This window comes from Xenopus laevis, chromosome 6L (genome assembly GCF_017654675.1).
Source record: "Xenopus laevis strain J_2021 chromosome 6L, Xenopus_laevis_v10.1, whole genome shotgun sequence".
In the NCBI taxonomy this organism is placed as follows: Eukaryota; Metazoa; Chordata; class Amphibia; order Anura; family Pipidae; genus Xenopus; species Xenopus laevis.
The window spans coordinates 25,773,543-25,793,372 of NC_054381.1; the positions used below are offsets into that span (position 1 = coordinate 25,773,543).

The 19,830-nt window shown below is 38.6% G+C and overlaps 1 protein-coding gene across 4 annotated transcripts in view; it reads left to right on the top strand.

Annotated features, from left to right (window-relative positions):
• The window catches only part of c10orf67.L (chromosome 10 open reading frame 67 L homeolog), an 81,560-nt gene extending 64,354 nt beyond the window's left edge, over positions 1–17,206 (top strand). For 2 of the 4 annotated variants that reach the window (XM_018267266.2, XM_018267264.2), the window contains exon 17: positions 16,708–17,206. In XM_018267266.2, coding sequence (XP_018122755.1) covers positions 16,708–16,784 — 77 coding nt within the window. In that variant the 3' untranslated portion in view covers positions 16,785–17,206. The remainder of the gene's footprint in view (positions 1–16,707) is intronic. The other 2 variants (XM_018267265.2, XM_018267269.2) reach the window with 1 other exon arrangement.
• The last annotated feature ends 2,624 nt before the right edge of the window (positions 17,207–19,830 follow it).

Below are 19,830 nucleotides of genomic sequence, written 5' to 3' on the forward strand. Positions count from 1 at the left end.
TGGCAGACGTGGCTACTGGGGGGATATTAGTCGCCTATCTACAAATCGCCTCTTCTTTGGGTGACTAATCTTCCCTAAATCCTCCGGACGGCTATAATGTAAATCGCCGGCAGGATGGCACTTAGATCGATGCCTTAAGTTTCCACGTGAGGCAACTTCGGGTGACTTCTGAAAGCCGAAGCTATCCGAGTGCCATCCCTCTGGCGATTTACATTCTAGCCGGCGGGAAGGCATTTAGGGGAGAATAGTCGCCTGAAGAAGACTATTTTTCTTTGCTTGGCAACTAATGTCCCCAGTAGCCACGTCAGCCACCACCCTAATGCAGAGCTGGAGTCCGTTTTCTTGCAGTAGCCTGAATGACTGGATCAAGTGGGGAGGTGCCAGGAGGTATGGTTGATGATTGATGTTCATACACATATAACTCTTATACCATTCTTCATTTGGATGTAGCAAAATTAATGTTGAGTTGAGCACACTGGCCTCTTTGGGGAAAAACTGACCACCTTGACCAACTAGGCACGCAGGTCCTCAGTATGACAAATATATATATAACTAGATAATTGTTTAACATGCTTCATTCGCATCTATGTACACAAGACCTTTCTCACAGTCCTGTAATTTGGCACTGTTTACTTTCTAGTCATTAGAAAACTTCTTAATGAGCTGCAAAGACACGAATCCTACAGATAAGGAACCCTAAAGTAACAGTGATTCTTTACCACCTTGTCAGCAAGAGAAAGCTCAAACAGAAATATCAGATGCACAGAAGTCACACACTTAATCCTACAAGATTACATTGTTTTCTCTTACTTAATACCCTCTGATAATGTGTTTGTGGAATGGGACTGAGGTAATCAATCCTACACTTTAGGCAGCTAAACAACTACCAGATCCTAAATTCAATTGCATGTTTAATATTCATAATTGTACATCACGGAACAATACATTCTGGTGTTTTAAAAGAAACCGAAGCAAAGCTTACGAACAGTAAGATGACAGTTTATTAGGTGCCCAGATCATGTTTTTCTTTATTGTTTTAATTTCTTTAAATCTGGCTTTGTTAATGATGTAACGGGCCTTGGCTGAGACCTTTAAGGGCAGAGACACACGCTGCTCTCTCCGAACTGCCTTCTCGCAGGCTAGAATGTAAATCGCCGGCGGTATGGCACTTGGAACGCTTTGTTTTCCGAAGTTGCCTCACAAGGAAACTTCAGGCAACTTCGCAAAGCCAAAGTGATCCGAGTGCCATCCCGCTGGCGATTTACATTCTAGCCGGCGGGAAGACAGTTCAGGGAGATTAGTCGCCCGAAGAAGAAGCGATTTGTTGCTGGGCAACTATTCTCCTGAAATAGCAGTGTGTGTCTCTGCCCTTAACAATGCTGCAAAGCTGTCATGATTAGATATGAAGAATGCCAAGGAGAGTCAAGAAATACAGAAGCTTTTACACAGGCAAATACAGTAAGTAAGGAAAGTGCTTCCTCATACTGCTTTGCATACACACAAAAAAGCCTTACACCCCTTCCAACTCTAAACTATGGCTACTTATCTTATTTCCACCTATGGAGAAAAGCATGTTGCCGCTTGTTGACTGACTACCATTTTCAAGCCAGAACAGGCATTTCTCCAAACGTTGCCTCAAGTTTGGGGTAGCTGGGTTTAGACCAGGATACGACTGGAGAATCATTTGAGTAAGTGGGATGAAGGTATGGACCTGATCCATTTACCAAATATTAGATGCTGTAATACAATAGACATAAAAATGCCATTATATTATAATAGCAGCATTGGAGTAGGTTCTGGAGTAGTTGCTCTTTAAACCAAAAAGTGATTGGCAGTGAATGGTATAAGGAATGTCTACTGGAAAGTCTCAGGTCAGATGCAGCCCACAAAGCATACTTTTATGGCTGATAGCTTGCTCCTGAGCAATAGACTTTCGTGTGGACCTGCCAAAATACCCACGACACAGAAACAGCTGGACATCAGTAGAATATTGGGGTGCCAGAAGCTATAGAGAGATATAAAGGAATAGATAGGAAGAAGTGGCTATTAGAAACACAAGCATGATCTTGATTGTTCAACCCGTGTGAACAAATACCTGAATTGTGTGCTATTTATTCAGATGTCTCTGGGCTCTGAAACAAAAAATACCACTGTTTGGCTTTAAGGCTTAAAGATATGATTACACGGACGACTGTAACCAATAGCACTTCTTAGCTGGCATGATACCCTGTACGTGGCGATGAAGGTTATTGGCCAGTGGGATTAAATTTAATCACTGTCCAGATTTGTAAATAGTTTAGCCTTTGGGGTTTGGGATTTGCTGAAGGGTTAAGTACAAATTAAATAGAAATATGTCAAACTGACTAGTTATAGACCGGTTATTTAAGCAGCTTGAGACCACATGACCGTTCCCCCCGCTTCCAGTGACTTCAGTGGAAAATGTGGAAGTATAGGTGTCGCTTTTTCACTTGAAAATGCTCCTTTTGGTAAGAAAAGTGCTTGCACCGGCACTTCTGCACATTGCCCACTGAAGTCGCATGCCATTGGTTAGTACTGTTTAAACTAGTTTTTCAAAAGAGCCAGCAGTCTAAAGATCGTCACAAATGTCCAGATTTGGTTGGGCAGTATAGTCAGTTGTGCTCCTGACACTGCTTCTCAATCCAGATTTTAAATGTAGAGCAGAGGACAGCTTACCCCAGGACTAAACATTGGCCACTCAAGTCATGTGGCATTGGGCAGCACTGTTTAAACTAGGTTTTCAAAAGAGTCAGAGGTATAAGGATGGCCATGAATGCCCAGATGTGGTTGGGCAGTGTAACCAGTTACATGACTGTTTGGGCATATAAGCATTTTGGTGTGAGGCAGTTTTGGCAAACCATACTGCTTTTTTATGGGATCACAGCTGGTCTATCCAAGCTGAAAATTTTGAATAATGATACCTCTCAACACATAGAGGGCCACAGCTTCTCCTTCTCACTTGCATCCAAGTTTGCTTTTATAGATATTCAGAGCAATACTATATGTCCAGACTGTGTAATGTCCATAAGCTTGACAAAAGTGTAAATAAACATTTATAAGGGGAGAAACATGCTCATCCATTGCCGGCAATCCTTCACTTAAGCTCTGGCCATACAGCCAAAATCAGATCCTTACACCCCTTCCAACTCCAAAATCAAAGGCTGCACCTTCGGATCACCACACTGGAAACCAATAATGTGCTTGACCAAACTCTTATAAAGTGAAATTAACTTTAATGATTAATTTAAAAGTAAAAACTCTTGAAACAAGCAGGGCAGATCAAGGATTAACGTGTTTCATAACTACTTAGTCACTTCATCAGAAGACCAATAGCTTGATGCCAAGCTGATGTATAAAATAGGAAATTGACGTGCTTGTATTTTATCACAGTTTTATTCAGTCACATTTTATATATTCTGATATTTTTAATATATAAAGTGTGTGGTTTTTTTTTTTACTTGTCAGTTTATTCAAAGTAGAAAAAACGCTAAAATTACACAAATCTGAATTTTGATAAATAGGCCTTGGAGAGGCCCATTTATCAACATTCTCATTTTAGTGGTTTTAAAGTTTTTTTTAAAACTACAGGGTTAAACTCTATTTCACTAAAATCATGAATGCCTTTTAATTTATCAAAAGATCAGAATTGAAAAAAGCACATAGGAGAAAATGCTGGATGATGCTAAAAAAAATAGGAAACCCTCGAAAAATTTAATTTTTTCTGGACAATTACTAGTGGAAATAAAAATCCGAAAACCACTAAAACTCTGAATGGCTAAATAAAGGTCCAGTAGGATCAGGGCAGCTCCTATTGATTTCTATTGGACCTCAACTGCTTTTACTTGCCGAGGTTTTGTATTAGAGTTTTATGTGGTTTTTAAACTTCATAAATCTGGAACTTGTTAGGATTTTAGAGAAATAAAAAAACACAAATTTTTATAGCAAAAGTTTGATTTGTAAAAAAAATAGGGGGCGCGGCACAAAATAGGGCCCTGTTCTTACTGCCTTACCTAGTGTGCCTCCTGATGCTGCTCTCTGCTCCTCGTGACAGATTTTAAGTCCAACGTAAAGCAGAAGGAAATCTACCGAAGCAGTTTATTGCAAATAGATTAGCCCCAATAGTACAAGTTATATAACACTATATTTATTCTGCAGAATGCTTTACCATACCTGACTTAACAGCTCTAGAAACTCTCTCTGTTTGTTTAGGATAGCAGCTGCCATATTAGCTTGGTGTGACATCACTTCCTGCCTGAGTCTCTTCCTGCTCACTCATAGCTCTGGGGTCAGATTACAGCAGGGAGGGGAAAAAGGGAAGGGGAGAAAGGAGCATGCTTAAGCCCTGGAGGTTTAAGATGAAAACAGGAAGTCTGATACAGAAGCCCATGAGTACACAATTGAAGGAAAGAAATATTGTGTTTCTTTTGACAGAGGACTCAGAGCAGCACTACTTTGAGGGTTCATTGGTATATTTATATAGACCTTTCTGATAAAGCTTACTTAATTTAGCCTTTCCTTCTCCTTTAAGGAGCAAAGGACAGCTTACCCCAGAATACAAGTGCTTGCTAACTGAGCACTATGACTATAGCCAAACTGGTCTGATTCTTGGTCTGCAGATAAATGCAGCCCAAAAATCAGCCGAACCACTGGCCTACCCTGGCTACTGGCTGGAAAGTCACTGCGTCGGCTTTGGTGCAGACACATGCATTTTTGCCCAGAAATCAGGTTTTATTCTCAAGGTGTGTCATCACTATGATGTCAGTAATGTGGGTGGGCTCTTTCATCACTCAGCCTCACTTTGGCTATAAATTACAATTTCTTTTACTGCACTGTGTTTCCTTGAGAAAGGTCCTTGTGTGGGACCGAAACGTTGGATTATTAAACTCTCTTATTTTACCTCCAAGTTGTCTTTTCTACAAATCCTGAGCGTGCCATCACCTTTTGCTTGCTATATATATATATATATATATATATATATATATATATATATATATATATATAATCACATGCAAGCCGACCGGACGTTTCGGTCCACACGTGATTTCACAATGCAGATTTGAGTATATCACAAGAGATCTCGGTGTTGCTGGTCTTCTTTTTGATATATATATATATACACACACACACACTGGAGAAATCTGGGAGCTCTCATCCGCACCTGCGCCTCGGGTCCAGCAATCACCTGTGCTAGCTTGTGTTAAACGCCCCCGGTTCCAGACGATTTCGTACACACTGACAGCAATATACACGGAGCACCAGGTTACTGAATGAATAAAATCCTCATTTATTGGGTATAGTTAAAAGCATATTCATTATTCGCAGCTGTGACACATACCCTACGCTTGGTGCGTTTCGTGGTGTCTCGCCACTTCTTCAGAAGCGCCATTAACTTTGTTGATACCTGGGTGCTCGTTAGAAAATTGTATACGACGTGTAGAGAATTACGGTACTCACAGGATTTGATTAGCAAAAACAAAAAGGTCTTTTATTCAGCTCCACGCTTCAAACAGAGCTCTTCGTCAGGAGTATAAAAAAACCACCAGTTGAAACGTTGAGCTGAATAAAAGATCTTTTTGTTTTTGCTAATCAAATCCTGCCATAATTCTCTACATGTTATGTATATATATATATATATATATATATATATATATATATATATATATATATATCAATTATCAGCAGACCAGCACTCCCTTTTAAAATGTAATAATTTTATTGTCGTAGTATCAAAAGGGCATTTGATACTACGACAATAAAATTATTACGTTTTAAAATTGAGTGCTGGTCTGCTGATAATTGATATACATACAATTACCGTGCACCCCGCCATTAGCAACAGCCTTGGAGTGCGGATACTCTTTGGAAACTGTATATATATATATATATGTATATATATATATATATATCAGGTAGGCAGTCAGGTCGAGCCTGAAGGGGCCAAATCGACAGTATAAATCTACCCGACTTCAGTCGCCAAAACAAAACCTTCTAAAAGTAGCCATATCTACTGTTTTGATTTACTGATACACCTCTGCTATTCCTTTCCAGCTTCCCCCAGAAGCTTTGTTAGTGTTTGTGTTGTGCTGTAATCCGATTACTCCATGTAGGCTGAATGTAATGCTGTTTCACACTGCCACAATTTCTATAGGCAACAACCCAAATCAGTGTTTGTAAAATCCCATTATCCCATGCCTTTCCATGGCTTCAATATCTGACACAATCACATGACTTATGCTAATGAATGCACTCCTTCCTTTTGTTCTCCACATTTTTATTTTTTTTTGTCTAAATGTTTTATTCGAAGTTAAACTTCTAACCAGATTTTGTTTTTAGCTGCCATAAATAAGGGGAATTTATTATTCATTAACTGGCTGTTTTTCAGAACATACAAAGGGCAGCCTTGGTTTTATTACTTTGCATTTTCCTCTTATATTTTCATCCTCCCATTCTCAGTTTCTCATTCACAGCGCAGCAGACACAGTCACAACTACATTGTAGTCCCTTGTAATGATACTACCGACTCTTTAAATGGGGAAGTCTCATTCACACTTCGCCATTAAAATAGAAAAGGCCTTTTGGCTACGGCCATGCAAGCATAATAAATTGTATATGTTTCGCGATACTGAATGCATCCCGTCCATATGCTGCATTGCAAAGCTTACATGAATAAGGCATTTACTAAATCAGTCCCACCACATTTAACAGAAAAACAATCTTTATTCATGGTAACTTATCAGTTTCAATTAATCAACCCTAACAATAGGAATTCTGATGTGTTCAAGCTACTTGAAAGCAATAGGTCATCTCCAGGGCAGTCTTGTTGTGTCTTTGTGCTCTGGGATTCAAACAAAGCCCTATCACAATCATGAAATAAACTCCGTTTTCAGATAGGCCTTTACCTAAAGCTTCTGTTTTGTTTTTTTTTCCTCCGGTTCAAAAGTCTTTAAGCGCCCCTTCTTTATGAATTCAGCCAGAGGATCGTTGTTAGAGGCTTGTAATCCCAGACAAAGAATAAAGATATCTCCATCAGATGACCATTCTTTCAGTCCCTGTGCTGCTATGTGAATGGCATTGTGCAGACCATTCCATTGGTATTGAAAAGGGGTAACCACTGGTTTGATTTGGTTACACGGTTTAGCAAAGCGCTCCCTCCCACTGCCTTAGGGTCTGCAAAAGGTCACTGACCTGTTTAGAAGTGCAGAGCGACATGTCATGTCGCCCCTCCCAGATGGGAGTATCTGCATTCATTTTATCCGTATAAAAATCATTGGGGATGGTAGGATCAGTGCTTCTGAATTGCGGTTTATAGCAGTTTACAAAAATTCACATTGTTGGAAAAGAAAACATGGAAGTGTCACTTTCTAAATTGCATTACCTGTGAAATGTCATTAGTCTTTTAGGGGGATTATCAGCTTCAGAAGGCAATAATTTCACAAAGGATACAAGACTGGAGCGGTGTAAAGATATCTAAATTGACAGCAAATAATTGAGCCTGATAATAATTATATTGTAAACGTGATGCATGTAGATTTATTAAATCTTATTACTTTGAAGATAATTTTGGTGCCCTTTTCTGCAGCCAACCTATTCTGAATATATTAAAAGCTGTTTATACACTTTAGACATTATATTGGACATTGTTCACTGTACAGAAGGTGTAATTGTATTTAAATATATTATATATTAATCATATAGTGTATATATATATATATACACACACACACACACACACACACGGGTATCGGACCTGTTATCCAGAATGCTGGGGACCTGGGGTTTTCCGGATAATGGATCTTTCTGTAATTTGGATCTTCATACCTTAATTCTACTAGAAAACCTTGTAAACATTAAATAAACCCAATAGGCTGGTTTTGCTTCCAATAAGGATTAATTATATCTTAGTTGGAATCAAGAACAAGGTACTGTTCTATTATTACAATGAAAACATTTTTTTAAAAATTGGAATTATTTGGATAAAATGGAGGCTATGGCAGATAGCCTTTCTATAATTCGGAGCTTTCTGGGTAACGGGTTTTCCGGATAACAAATCCCCTACCTGTATATATTTATATATTTTTACATCCTAAAGTGTACTTATCCACTTATGATGGGGGAGTCCACTCAAAAGGTCTTATATTGAATTCAATGCATCAGAGCACCATTTTTATGTTCACAGGTGACTTGTATTTATATGTCGGGGTACGGCATCTGTGTTACACTGTTTTGAAACACGAATGCTGTACCAGTATGTATTAATAAAAGTGACATTTGAGCATGAAAAGGGAGTGTTGATCAACTGAATTATATATAATACACAAGAGCCATGAATATTTTGTAAATGATATGCATATAAAGGGGTGTTTAGTTCACTTGGATCACTTGGATTATTGAAATTTGTGTATTATAATAAATAATGGATATTAGGGGGCAAATTCACTAACAGGCAAAATTCGCCAGCGATGGCTTCGTGCACATCGCAACACTTCGCCAGGCGTAAATTCGCCTCAACAACGCTAATTCACGAAGATCTGAAGTTGCGCACAGCCAGCCAGCGAATTTACGCCAGCTACCGTTAGTAAATTGGCGAAGTGCCGAAATGACATCACGCTGGCGAATTTCACCCTTTAGTGAATTTGCCCCTAGGAGTCACCTCAGAGTTCCATGGTCTGTAGAAAGGGTTCACCTTCGGTCTTATGCTTTTATATATATAAAAGACCGCTGGCAGTATGTTTCCTTTTAATTTTAATCCTCCAGTGATCACTATTAGGATTCATCACCATATGGGATCCGCTATCTACCACTTACTAAGCTGTCACATGATGTAAGGAATAGAAGCACGCTGGCACACAAGAATCTTGTTGCTGGTTAAACCATGCACAAATTTTTACATTTTTGATTAAAAATTTGTGCATGGTTTAACCAGCAACAAGATTCTTGTGTGCCAGCGTGCTTCTATTCCTACATTGACTGGAGGTTGCAGTTGCCTCTATCGCTGGGCACCAAGCTACCTGTTTCTCTCAGTACGGGTGTGCGAGTACTTTACCTTTCATAGTACATGATGTAAGGATCCACCCCTTTGGCTTGTATACATGTCTTACAATAATATTGTCCCTAACCTCCTGCCCATCAAAACTTTGATGAGCGCTTTATATCTCAATGGTCATTTGCAGTGGTGGATTAATGATAATGTGAGCCCCTAGGCTACACTTTCCACAAGGCCCCCCTTCTATGCTACTTCCAGTCCCGTGCACCCGAATGCATGCAGATATAGGCACGTGTGCTCTCTACATCGGCTCAGGTTCTGTGCAAACCTGGAGTAGAGAGCTCGGGTGCAAGCGTGTCTGGATCTGCATGCATGGGGGATGCCCGCACAAGCTTTGCCTGCCTTCTATCTTCTTCCAGTCCCAGGTAGATCCCAGTGCAAATAAAAAATATAAAAAGCTTCGGAAGAATTGAAAAAAAGCTAGATGGGCCCCTGATCAAACAGGACCCTAAGGTAAGCCTGTGCATTAATAAATAATAAATTAATCCTTCCCTGGTTATGTGTATGTCAGTCACATCTTAATCTGTAAACATCACCCCACAGTACATACCCTTATTCCATACCACACAAGGTGCATCTTTATTCAATGGAAGTGATCGGTCTATATACAGTGTGCCATATTCTTCACCAGGCCTGGGCTGAAAGTCTCTAGATAGAATGTGGCAATAGCCAAAAGGGCTGTTGTAAGATTCCATAATCAGTCAGCATTCAAAGTGCCTGTGGGAGCTATTTGGGTCTCTATGTACTTGAAAAAGCAGGATATATTGTGAATCTAAGACCCCACCCGTATTCACTTTACTACGTGTGGCTTTACATAATACATATGTATTCAGTTATGGAGAAAAATAGTGGCACCTTTTTTCAAATAAAGCACCAGTTCTGACTGGCACGTGTTAAAAATAGCAACACAATGGCATTCACATATATATATTTATAATGGGCTGGACAAAATTACTAGCATATTTTAGAAATTGTATTTTGGATATCAACCAGGGGATTCTCATTTAATGTGTAAGTAAGCTCACCTGGGATGAGTCACAGGTACTGTATCTGCAATATAAGAAGCACACATTCAATTTGTATTATCTATGTGCAGCACATTGAACATAGAGGAAAGAAAGGAGGTGAGGTAGAAAATTGTATGGAAACTTTGACAATCTCAAGGCTACAAGTCCATCTCCAAAGACCGTGTTATTCCTGTGTAGGGTTGTCACCTTTTCCGGAGAAAAATACCGGCCTTCTTATATATTTATCATTTTTTTTATCATTTAATAACATTGGGATCAACCATTATTTTTACCAACGCCTGGTGGCAACCCTTTTCCTGTGTACTCCTTTTACAATATTAGCAAGAAATATGAGGCCCATAGCACTGTTTAAGGACACAAGAAAAACTGATTGCAGGGATTGTTTGAACTTTTGTGAAAGAGTTTAGGCCTCTGTGTATCTGAAATGCCAGGGCCTATTTTAATTCTCAGTCCAGATCTGGCCTTTTGTTAGGAGACACAGGAAACCCTCATTGCTGGCTAGATTTTGCCAAACATTTCTGAAAAAAACTAAATTATCCTGGGAGAATATCCTGTGGACATAAGGGACAAGATTAGAGCTTTTGGTAAAGCACAACATCCCTTTGTTTTAGGGCTAGTCCACACGAGGAGATTCGGGGAGATTTTGTCGCCTGGCGACTAATCGCCTCGTCTTTTTGCCTCGTCAGTGAGGCAACTTTGGGGCGACTATTGAAAACGCATCGCCGCGTGTGCATTAGCGGAGGCGACTTTGTATTGTAGCCTATGGGGGAAAACGCTGAGGCAGTTCGGGGAGATATTCGCACAAAAAAAGAGGCGATTAGTCACCAGGCGACAAAATCTCCCCGAATCTCCTCGTGTGGCCTTACCCTAAAGGGAAAAAAATAAAAGCATACAAATCAAGGAAGAGAGCTGATATTTGGAAAAACATTAAATAAACCCAATAGGCTGGTTTTGCTTCCAATAAGGATTAAATATATTTGGATCAAGTAGAAGCTACTGTTTTTTTATTACAGAGAAAAATTATATTTTTAAAATGTGAATTATTTGGATAAAATGGAGTCTATGAGACAGGGCCTTCCCTGGATAACGAGTTAAAGGATAATGGATCCCATACCTGTATTACGGTACCTTCTGAATGTAATCTAAATACTGTTACAATGAATTGTGGAAACCTGGTTTTGTGAACTTGAAAATGTATTTCACAGCTAATTGCAAAAGTGCCAACATTTACTTTATATTGTACGAAAGGCAAACATTTCAGATCTTATTAGGACCATTCTGCTTGAGAAACTTGTTTTCACACACCAACTCCAGGGGTCATGTGCGTTTTATATTATACCATATTTTTTAGCATCTCATACAAGCAAATACAAGAGTCCTTTGCACTCAACCCATTATCAATATATTTAAGACAGAGACATTTTGTGCATACAGCTACTAAAAAATGCCTTACCCTTTAAACAAAACAGGGATTGTTTGTCCATATATTGCAATATATGTATTTGTCTATATGTATTTTGTGGTCACAGCCTTTCCCTTGTTTGTTATAGCATCTCATACAAGTACAAGTTAGGTAAATCTGAAGTCACTCATTGTTTGGTGGCCTTATAAAGAAAGCAAACTGAGTAATTATATTCAGGTCATTAAACTACAAGGTTACTCCCTAATATTATTTAGCATTTGAGTAGGCGGTGCTTTAACTTATTAGTCTGTGTTTGGAGTTGTATCGCCTTCATTTTACATTAATGTCACAGGAATCAATGTTCCATTGTTTCTTAAATATGGAGTGATATCTCATGCATATGTGACAAGTGACCATTTATTGGAAAAGTAAAGATAATGTTAAAGGGGTGGTTCACCTTTAAGTTAACTCTTAAAGAATGTTACAGAATGGCTAATTCCAACAACTTTTCAATAGGCCTTCAATTTTTCTTTTTTACACATTTTGAGTTATTTGCCTTCAAATTCTGGCTCACATGGGGGTCACTGACCCCATCTTAAATACCCATGCTCTGTATGGCTACAAATATATTGTTTTTGCTTCTTTTTATTACTGATCTTTCTATTCAGTTCCACTTCTATTCATACTCTGGTCTCTTACTCCAACAATGCATGGTTGCTAGGGTCATTTGGACCCTAGTTATCAGATTGCTGATAATGCAAGCTGGAAATCTGCTGAATAAAAAGCTAATTAATTCAAAAAGCATAAGTAATAAACAATGAAAACCAATTGCAAATTGTCTCTGGATATCTCTCTCTACATTATACTACAAGCAAATTTAAAGGTGAACAACCCCTTTAAAATGAATGTTCATGAAGATAACCAGCTGATCGCTCCTAGGGAAACTCACTGTATACAAACAGGTAAAAGTAGCTTTTTGGATATTATTAACCAACCCAAAGAAGCAAATAATCATGGGCACCCAATTGCAGTGATACCATTGGGATTTTTAAAGGTAACATGCCAGGGTTGTTAATGTAGTTCATATTCATCACACTCTAAAGCACTTCATGCATTTCAGAAGACATGGCTTTAAAATGACGAGAATATGTCCTTGCTAAACATTTTATTCCTCTACAAAAGGCAGATTCATATAGATTAAGCCCCCTTTTATGATGGGGAATTTGAAATCTCTCACTGCTTATCCCAATACTGCATGGCCCATTAGTTTGCCAGTATACTTACACATTCAGCTCTAACCAGCAGAGATGCAAGCATCATGGAGATTAGACAAGAAAGGAGGGAGCAAAAGGAGAGGATCAGAAGATTGAGGTGAGAAGAATAAGTCTGGGATAGGTCCTGGATTTTCTCTGTAAAAAAATGGGCATCCCTTATGTGGAGTCTTTGCAGTACAGGTACAAGAATGGGACCTATTATCCAGAATGCTCAGGACCTGGGGTCTTCTGGATAATTTGCATCTCAATACCTTATGTTTGCTTAAAAAAATGAAAACATTAATTAAACCTAGTAGGATTGTTTTGCCATCATCAGTATAGATTCATGCAGCTTATTTACCATCATGTACAAGCTTCTATTTTATTATTAAGATCTAGAAATGAAATACTTGTTAAAAACTTGAATTATTTTATTAAAATTAATTCTATGGGAGATGGCCTTCCATGTCCAACTTGCGATTAAGGTCCCTTTGCCATGCTGAAATATATGTTATCACCACTGGCGGGGTCACCTCAAAAAAAGCTGCTATAGAGATAAGATACTGACTTTCATAATCTTGGAGAATGAAGGCACCAGCTCTCAAAAGATGATTCTGGTTTATCAGTACTGCCAACCAAGCGCCACTGTTACTTCCTGTAATTCTGAGCTTTTTGGGAATACGTTTCCGGATAGGAGATGCCATACCCGTATTACCATTTTTCAAGATCCTTTTGCAGGGATCTTTCTCTGCAGATTGCAAAATCTGGTAACAAACATTTATCATTTTAAGTTATTTATATAGAAATACCTAAAATAGTATCAATAAAAATACAAATTTAAAATAAAAGTGAATATATGCCTGTAAAATAAACAGCACTCATGACGTTTGGAAGACACGTTTATTTGTTTGAGACAAAGTTTGTGGGGAACAATTTAGGAATTGGGAATCACCGCACTTCTAGAACATGCTCAAGAATCACCCGCATTTCCATCCATCGGTATAGTGATGGTTGTTCACTAGTGATTCCCAACAACTATAATGAGAAGGGAGGTGAGTCCGAGGCACGTAATCATTGCAGTTAATCTGATCATTTTTTATGATTTTCAGCGTTGTTGTTTGCCCTTTTTTTGGAGGATTCTGAAAGATGTCTTTTTGTATGCATGTTGGTCATTGTGTCCATTTTATTTCTGCATGTTTGCCTGCCATCAAAGCCACCTATCAGATATGGCAACAAGAGGCATGTCTAGACACTGACTTTTTCTTCTTCGGTATTAAGTCAATAGAGAGGTCTTGGAGCAGAATTCATCAAAGGTTTTTACGCCTGGTTACTTGCCATTTGTACCTATTGCTATTCTGAGTGCCTGGTGAATAATGCTTATTCTTCAAGCCTTTCCCTATTTAACACTGTGTCATGATGGACGGGTTTATTGATGAAAGTGTTGGGATGTTATTAAAAAATGAATTCTAAGTGAAGTATGTACAGACAATCCTTTTACAATCTTTATATTTCATGAATCTGGAATTTTGAGTTTTAAAAACAGCCCTTTCATAGAATTCAGTATACCTTTAAATATAGTTCATAGTATTCTTTTTTTATTATTATTATTAAACAGTGCACTTTCTACCCTCTTACCCTCCATCCAACGGAGAGGAGGCATTGTTTGGTCACTCTCTATCTCTTAGTGCAAGGGTGGCTTGGACTAAACTATTTTCTGTTTTGATTATCAATGTCTTTGAAAAGCTGGACTAAAGCTGGCTGATTGTTGATCATAAAACTGACCAAGCTACATAAAAGCTATAATGATAATAATGCAGTTGTCCAGGGTTCACAGCAGATTTGGGCCTCCTGAAATGCTGTGCCTCTTTAGGGTAAGGCCAGACGAGGAGATTCGGGGAGATTTTGTCGCCTGGCGACTTATCGCCACGTCTTTTACGCGACAATCTCCCCGAACTGCCTCAGTGTCTTTTCCCCATAGGCTACAGCTCAAAATCGCCTGCACTAATGCACACGCGGCGATGCGTTTTCAATAGTCGCCCAAAGTTGCCTCAGTGAGGCGCTGTAGCCTATGGGGAAAAGACGCTGAGGCAGTTAATATTATCATTATAGCTTTTATGTAGCTTGGTCAGTTTTATTAAAAGCCACAATCTGATCAACAATCAGCCAGCTTTAGTCCAGCTTTTCAAAGACATTCATAATCAAAACAGAAAATAGTTTAGTCCAAATCACCCTTGCACTAAGAGATAGAGAGTGACCAAACAAAATCTCCCACAAATCTCCTCGTCTGGCCTTACCCTTATACATAAAGTAGACTTCTGAGTGCTTCAGTGCCCAGAAGATTGGTGTACTTGTAAGGGCAGAGACACACGGTCAGATTCAGGGAGATTAGTTGGCCTGGTGACAAATCTCCTCTTCTTTGGGGCAACTAATCTCCCCAAACTGCCTTCCCGCTGACTAGAATGGAACTTGCTGGCGGGATGGCACTCAGATCGATTTGTTTTCCGAAATTGCGCGAAGTTGCCTCACGAACAAACTTGGGAAAACGAAGCGCTCCGAGTGCCATCCCGCCGGCTATTTACATTCTAGCCAGCAGGAACGCAGGTCGTCAGGCGACTAATCTCCCCGAATCTGACCGTGTGTTTCTGCCCTAACATGTAATATTGAATATGAATGTTGTTGAGTGGAGCAACTAAGAGGTGCTTGTCTATGGCCACTTCCTGAAAAGGAACATTTCCCATATATTCTATGTTCCACATAGTACAGAAGTTTCTCCTGTTTGGTGTACTTGTAGCTTTTTTAAATATCTGTATATAATTTTTCTGTTGGCTTGTATCATACAATGAGATGAGCGGCTGCTATTTCTACAAATATGTGTCATTGTATCTTATGTGACATAAACTCTATCAATCCTATTTGCAGGCAGCTATAGTTAAAAAACTACAGGTATGGGACCTGTTACCCAGAATGCTCGGGTAGTGGGATTTTCCGGACAAGAGCTCTTCCCTAATTTGGATATACCTTGTCTACTAAAAAATCATGTAAACATTAAATAAACCCATTAGGCTTGTTTTGTCTCCAATCTCTTAGTTAGTACAAGGTACTGTTTTATTATTACAGAGAAAAGGAAAATCATTCCTAAAATTTGTTTCCCCTAATTCTGAGCTATATCTGTAATATATATAATATTGAATAAAAATACTATTGAGTGGAGCAAGCAAGAACAGTTTTTACATGGGCATTTCCTGAAAAGCAACATTTCCCATATGGCAGTGGTGCAGGTCAAATGTGGTTTATAATGTTTTAGTTAGTTCTTTGGTCAAATCAAGCAAGTGGTACAATTTGGTCATTCTTCTGTATAAATAAACTGCAAGTGATCTGACTTTTTGCCCATGAGCTGAACATTGACCAAATTTACTAATTATTTGTTTATTTGGGTTAATTCGATTATGTGCTTAAATGGTAAATAGTGTAGATTGTTTCTGTAATGAATCTTAAAGGGATACTGTCATGTGATATCACCCCAAATGCAGTACAGCAGTAAAGAGTGACTGAAGTTTATCACAAGTCACATGACTGGGGGCAAGCTGGAAACTGATAATATGTCTAGCCCCATGTCAGATTTCAAAATTGAATATAAAAAAATTAGTTTGCTCTTTTAAAAAATGGATTTTGAAAAAAAAACACGTTTTCCCATGACAGTATCCCTTTAATGTATTGGTTTTAAAGAATAGCCACCTCACCTGGGTCTCCTGTCACCTGCCCAGTCTCATAGCTGCCTGCAATTAAAAGTCAAGAGTACACCCTGTAGTTGGTCATTGCTACTTTTCCCTGGCATAGATGTTGGCTTTGACTTATCTGTGTCCTGTGAGTTAGAATGTAGAGAGATGGTGTAACAACAATAGTTGATTGTAGGTTAAATCATTCATTGTAAACTTGTCCTGATTTTTTCTTTCATTATTTTAGAGCTACAGGTTGTGTCTGATGATGAAGAGGATCTAGAAGAGGTTCATCCTCTCCCACCGCCTCCCAAAATAAATTAATCAGGATCCACCTTCATTATAAAAACACCAAAGCAAATAAATATGGCAAAGAGTTTTTTGGGTTTTTTTTGTATGAAACATCCAGCTAGTGGCCATTTCTAAACTTGAATAAAAAATGTATAGATGTTGCCTCTAATGTACGACAACATTTTGATTTGATTGTGTGCCTTATGTTATATAATAGTGTATGGTACAATGTGTCTCAGTCATGCAATACTGTGGCTATGGTCCTTATCCAGCTTAGTAACTGAAGATACTGGTTATCATCTTTGGTGTCTACATATAAAACAATAACATAATACTAAAGTATGATCTGTATATGTGTGTGTGTGAGAGGATATATAGAATATATGTATAACACAGACTAACGGGGGAATGTAATAAAAATCGCTAACGGAAAAACTATTCGCAATGCGAAAAGTTATGCCTTTGCGCGAACAAATTTTGCTTTGTGCGAATTTAATATAGCTTTTGCGAGCCCGGAAACTGTTTAGCGACCGCTTCCGACAGTGAAAGACCGTTTGCGAATTTTATAGTTTGCGCCAATGTGCAGTCAATGTAATAAAACGTCTTACTGAAAAAGTCGTTATGTTTGCTCCAAAAGATTACGACACCTTCAAGCACTTCTTATGAGGGCGCAATTAAAATTCGCAATGCAATAACAGTTTAAGGAACAATATTACATTGCGAGATGTGGATTTTTAGTCTTATTGGTGCGAATTGTTTTGCTCTTTGCGACTTTTATTACATTCCCCTGTAAGAGCTCTCGTGGCATAAAATGTCAACATTTTGACCCTACACGTGGGCCTTTCTCAAGGCTCAAAGATCTCCATATCTAGGGTTTAAAATGTGGTATATTCATGTAGAGTGTAGTTCTTTGGGGTGCGTTTATCATATATATATTTTCAGAATATTGTTTCCCGTGTAATAAAGAATATTTTGAATGTAATTTTGAAATTCCATTGTCTTGTGTGCTTAATTCACTGCTCCTCTCCACTAATTAATTCTGCTCGGTGTATATACATGGACTGGTCCGCTAGAGCAATATAATTACTGCTGGAAGCCATCCAAAATATGAACAATTGAGCTCTGTGTTGCAGATTACACGAGCGACGATTGACGCCCACAGTCAGTGTGAGGCGCAGACAGCTGAATATTTCCGCAATTGCCTGTCACATGGTACATCCATCTGCCTTGCAAACTATGGGGCCACGGGGCAGATGTTTATACAGCCAATGAACTGTGGAGTTATGGGGGGTTCTTAGCAGTGACATCCAGCGAGGAACACCACACCCTCTCAGCTGCAATGCGGAACTTAAATAAAGGGAATAAACACCTCATTGGAGCTGTGACTAGCCTTGATGGCAAGCTTGCTTGGTGGAAACCGCTACCAAGGAGAAGAAGTCTTTTATCAAAGAGTGTTGCAAATCATTGAATGCCTTGGTGTTCCAGGCAGCAGACCTTCTCATGCAGCGATTTTAGGAATCTTGAAAACAATGACAAGATATTTCTGTTCCTTTCTTTTCCAATGAAAATATAATTTCTTTGCCAATAAAGGAAAAGATAAATCCCCTTTGTATTTGAGAACTTTAGTTTCACTTTCTGTGTACAATATCCCTATAGAGTATGGTTCCCCAAGACTAAGGGGCCAATTCATTAACTTCGAGTGAAGGAATAGAAGAAAAAATACTTCGAATTTCTAAGTGTTTTTTTGGCTACTTCGACCCTCGACTTCGAATCGAAGGATTCGAACTAAAAATCGTTCGACCATTCGATAGTCGAAGTACTGTCTCTTTAAGGAAAAACTTTGACCCCCTAGTTCGCCACCTAAAAGCTACCGAACCCAATGTTAGCCTATGGGGAAGGTCCCCATAGGCTTGGCTATGTTTTTTTTGGTCGAAGGATAATTCTTAGATCGTTGGATTGAAATTCTTTCGAATCGTTCGATTCGAAGGATTTGATCGTTCGATCGAACTATTTGCGCAAAATCCTTCGAAGTCGAAGGATTTTTATTCCCAGTCGAATATCGAGGGTTAATTAACCCTCGATATTCGACCCTTGATGAATTTGCCCCTAACTGTCAGGCTGGAGTGTGAAGCTTCATGCCACAAACCTCTTCCACTACATAACATTGTGGGGGTTATTTATCAAGGGTTAAGTTGTATTTTACCCGAAAAAGTTTAGTTTTCAAGGGTATTATTTTGTGGGTTAAAAAAACAAATTTTTTTCGAGATTTATTATACCGCGACCCTGGAAATATCTAGAATCTGAAAATACACCATATAAAACCTGTCTATGTCATGTAGAAGCCAATGGCAGAGGTCCTTTGAGCCATTTGAATATGTTTGTAGCCTTCATAAGGTTCAAGTTTTTTTGGTGGGTTTTACTGGAAAACTGAGCGATTTGAGTTTTTTTCCACCGAAAACTTGATCAATTCAAGTTTTCGTGTTTCTCACCCCAAATGATTCGAGTTTTTTTCCATTCAAGTTTTTTCTTAATTTTAGAAACTATTTCAGTTGTGAGTTCTAAAAGCTCTAAAACTCGACCTTTGATAAATAACCCCTATGAGTATTGTTGGGACAGAAATCACACATTCTTTTTGGGGAGCCACATAGTACTAGTACTAGGTCTAAGAGACAGCGGTGGATCTGATATGGGGCAGATTAATGGGAAATCTGGGTGATCATATCTTAAAGGGCAAGTCAACCCCAAAATAAAAATTTGCGTAATAAAGGAAAACATAATTCAAAGCAACTTTTCAATATACATTTGTTAAAAAAAATTCTGTGCTTTTAAAATGATTTCTAAAATCAATTGCTATTAAAAGCAGCTTTTGCTTAACTCCTGGTTGTTACTTTTTGAACAATGTTGCAAAAGTCTTAGTTCCCCACTAAAGACAGGTCTGTTAATCAGTTGCCTTGTCTTACATTGTATCAACAGTCTGAGCCATCGGACAGAGAATAGAAAGGGACAGACAAACACTGCTTTTAATAGCAATAGATATACCAATAACTTAAAAACCATAGACATTTGTAATGAATGTATA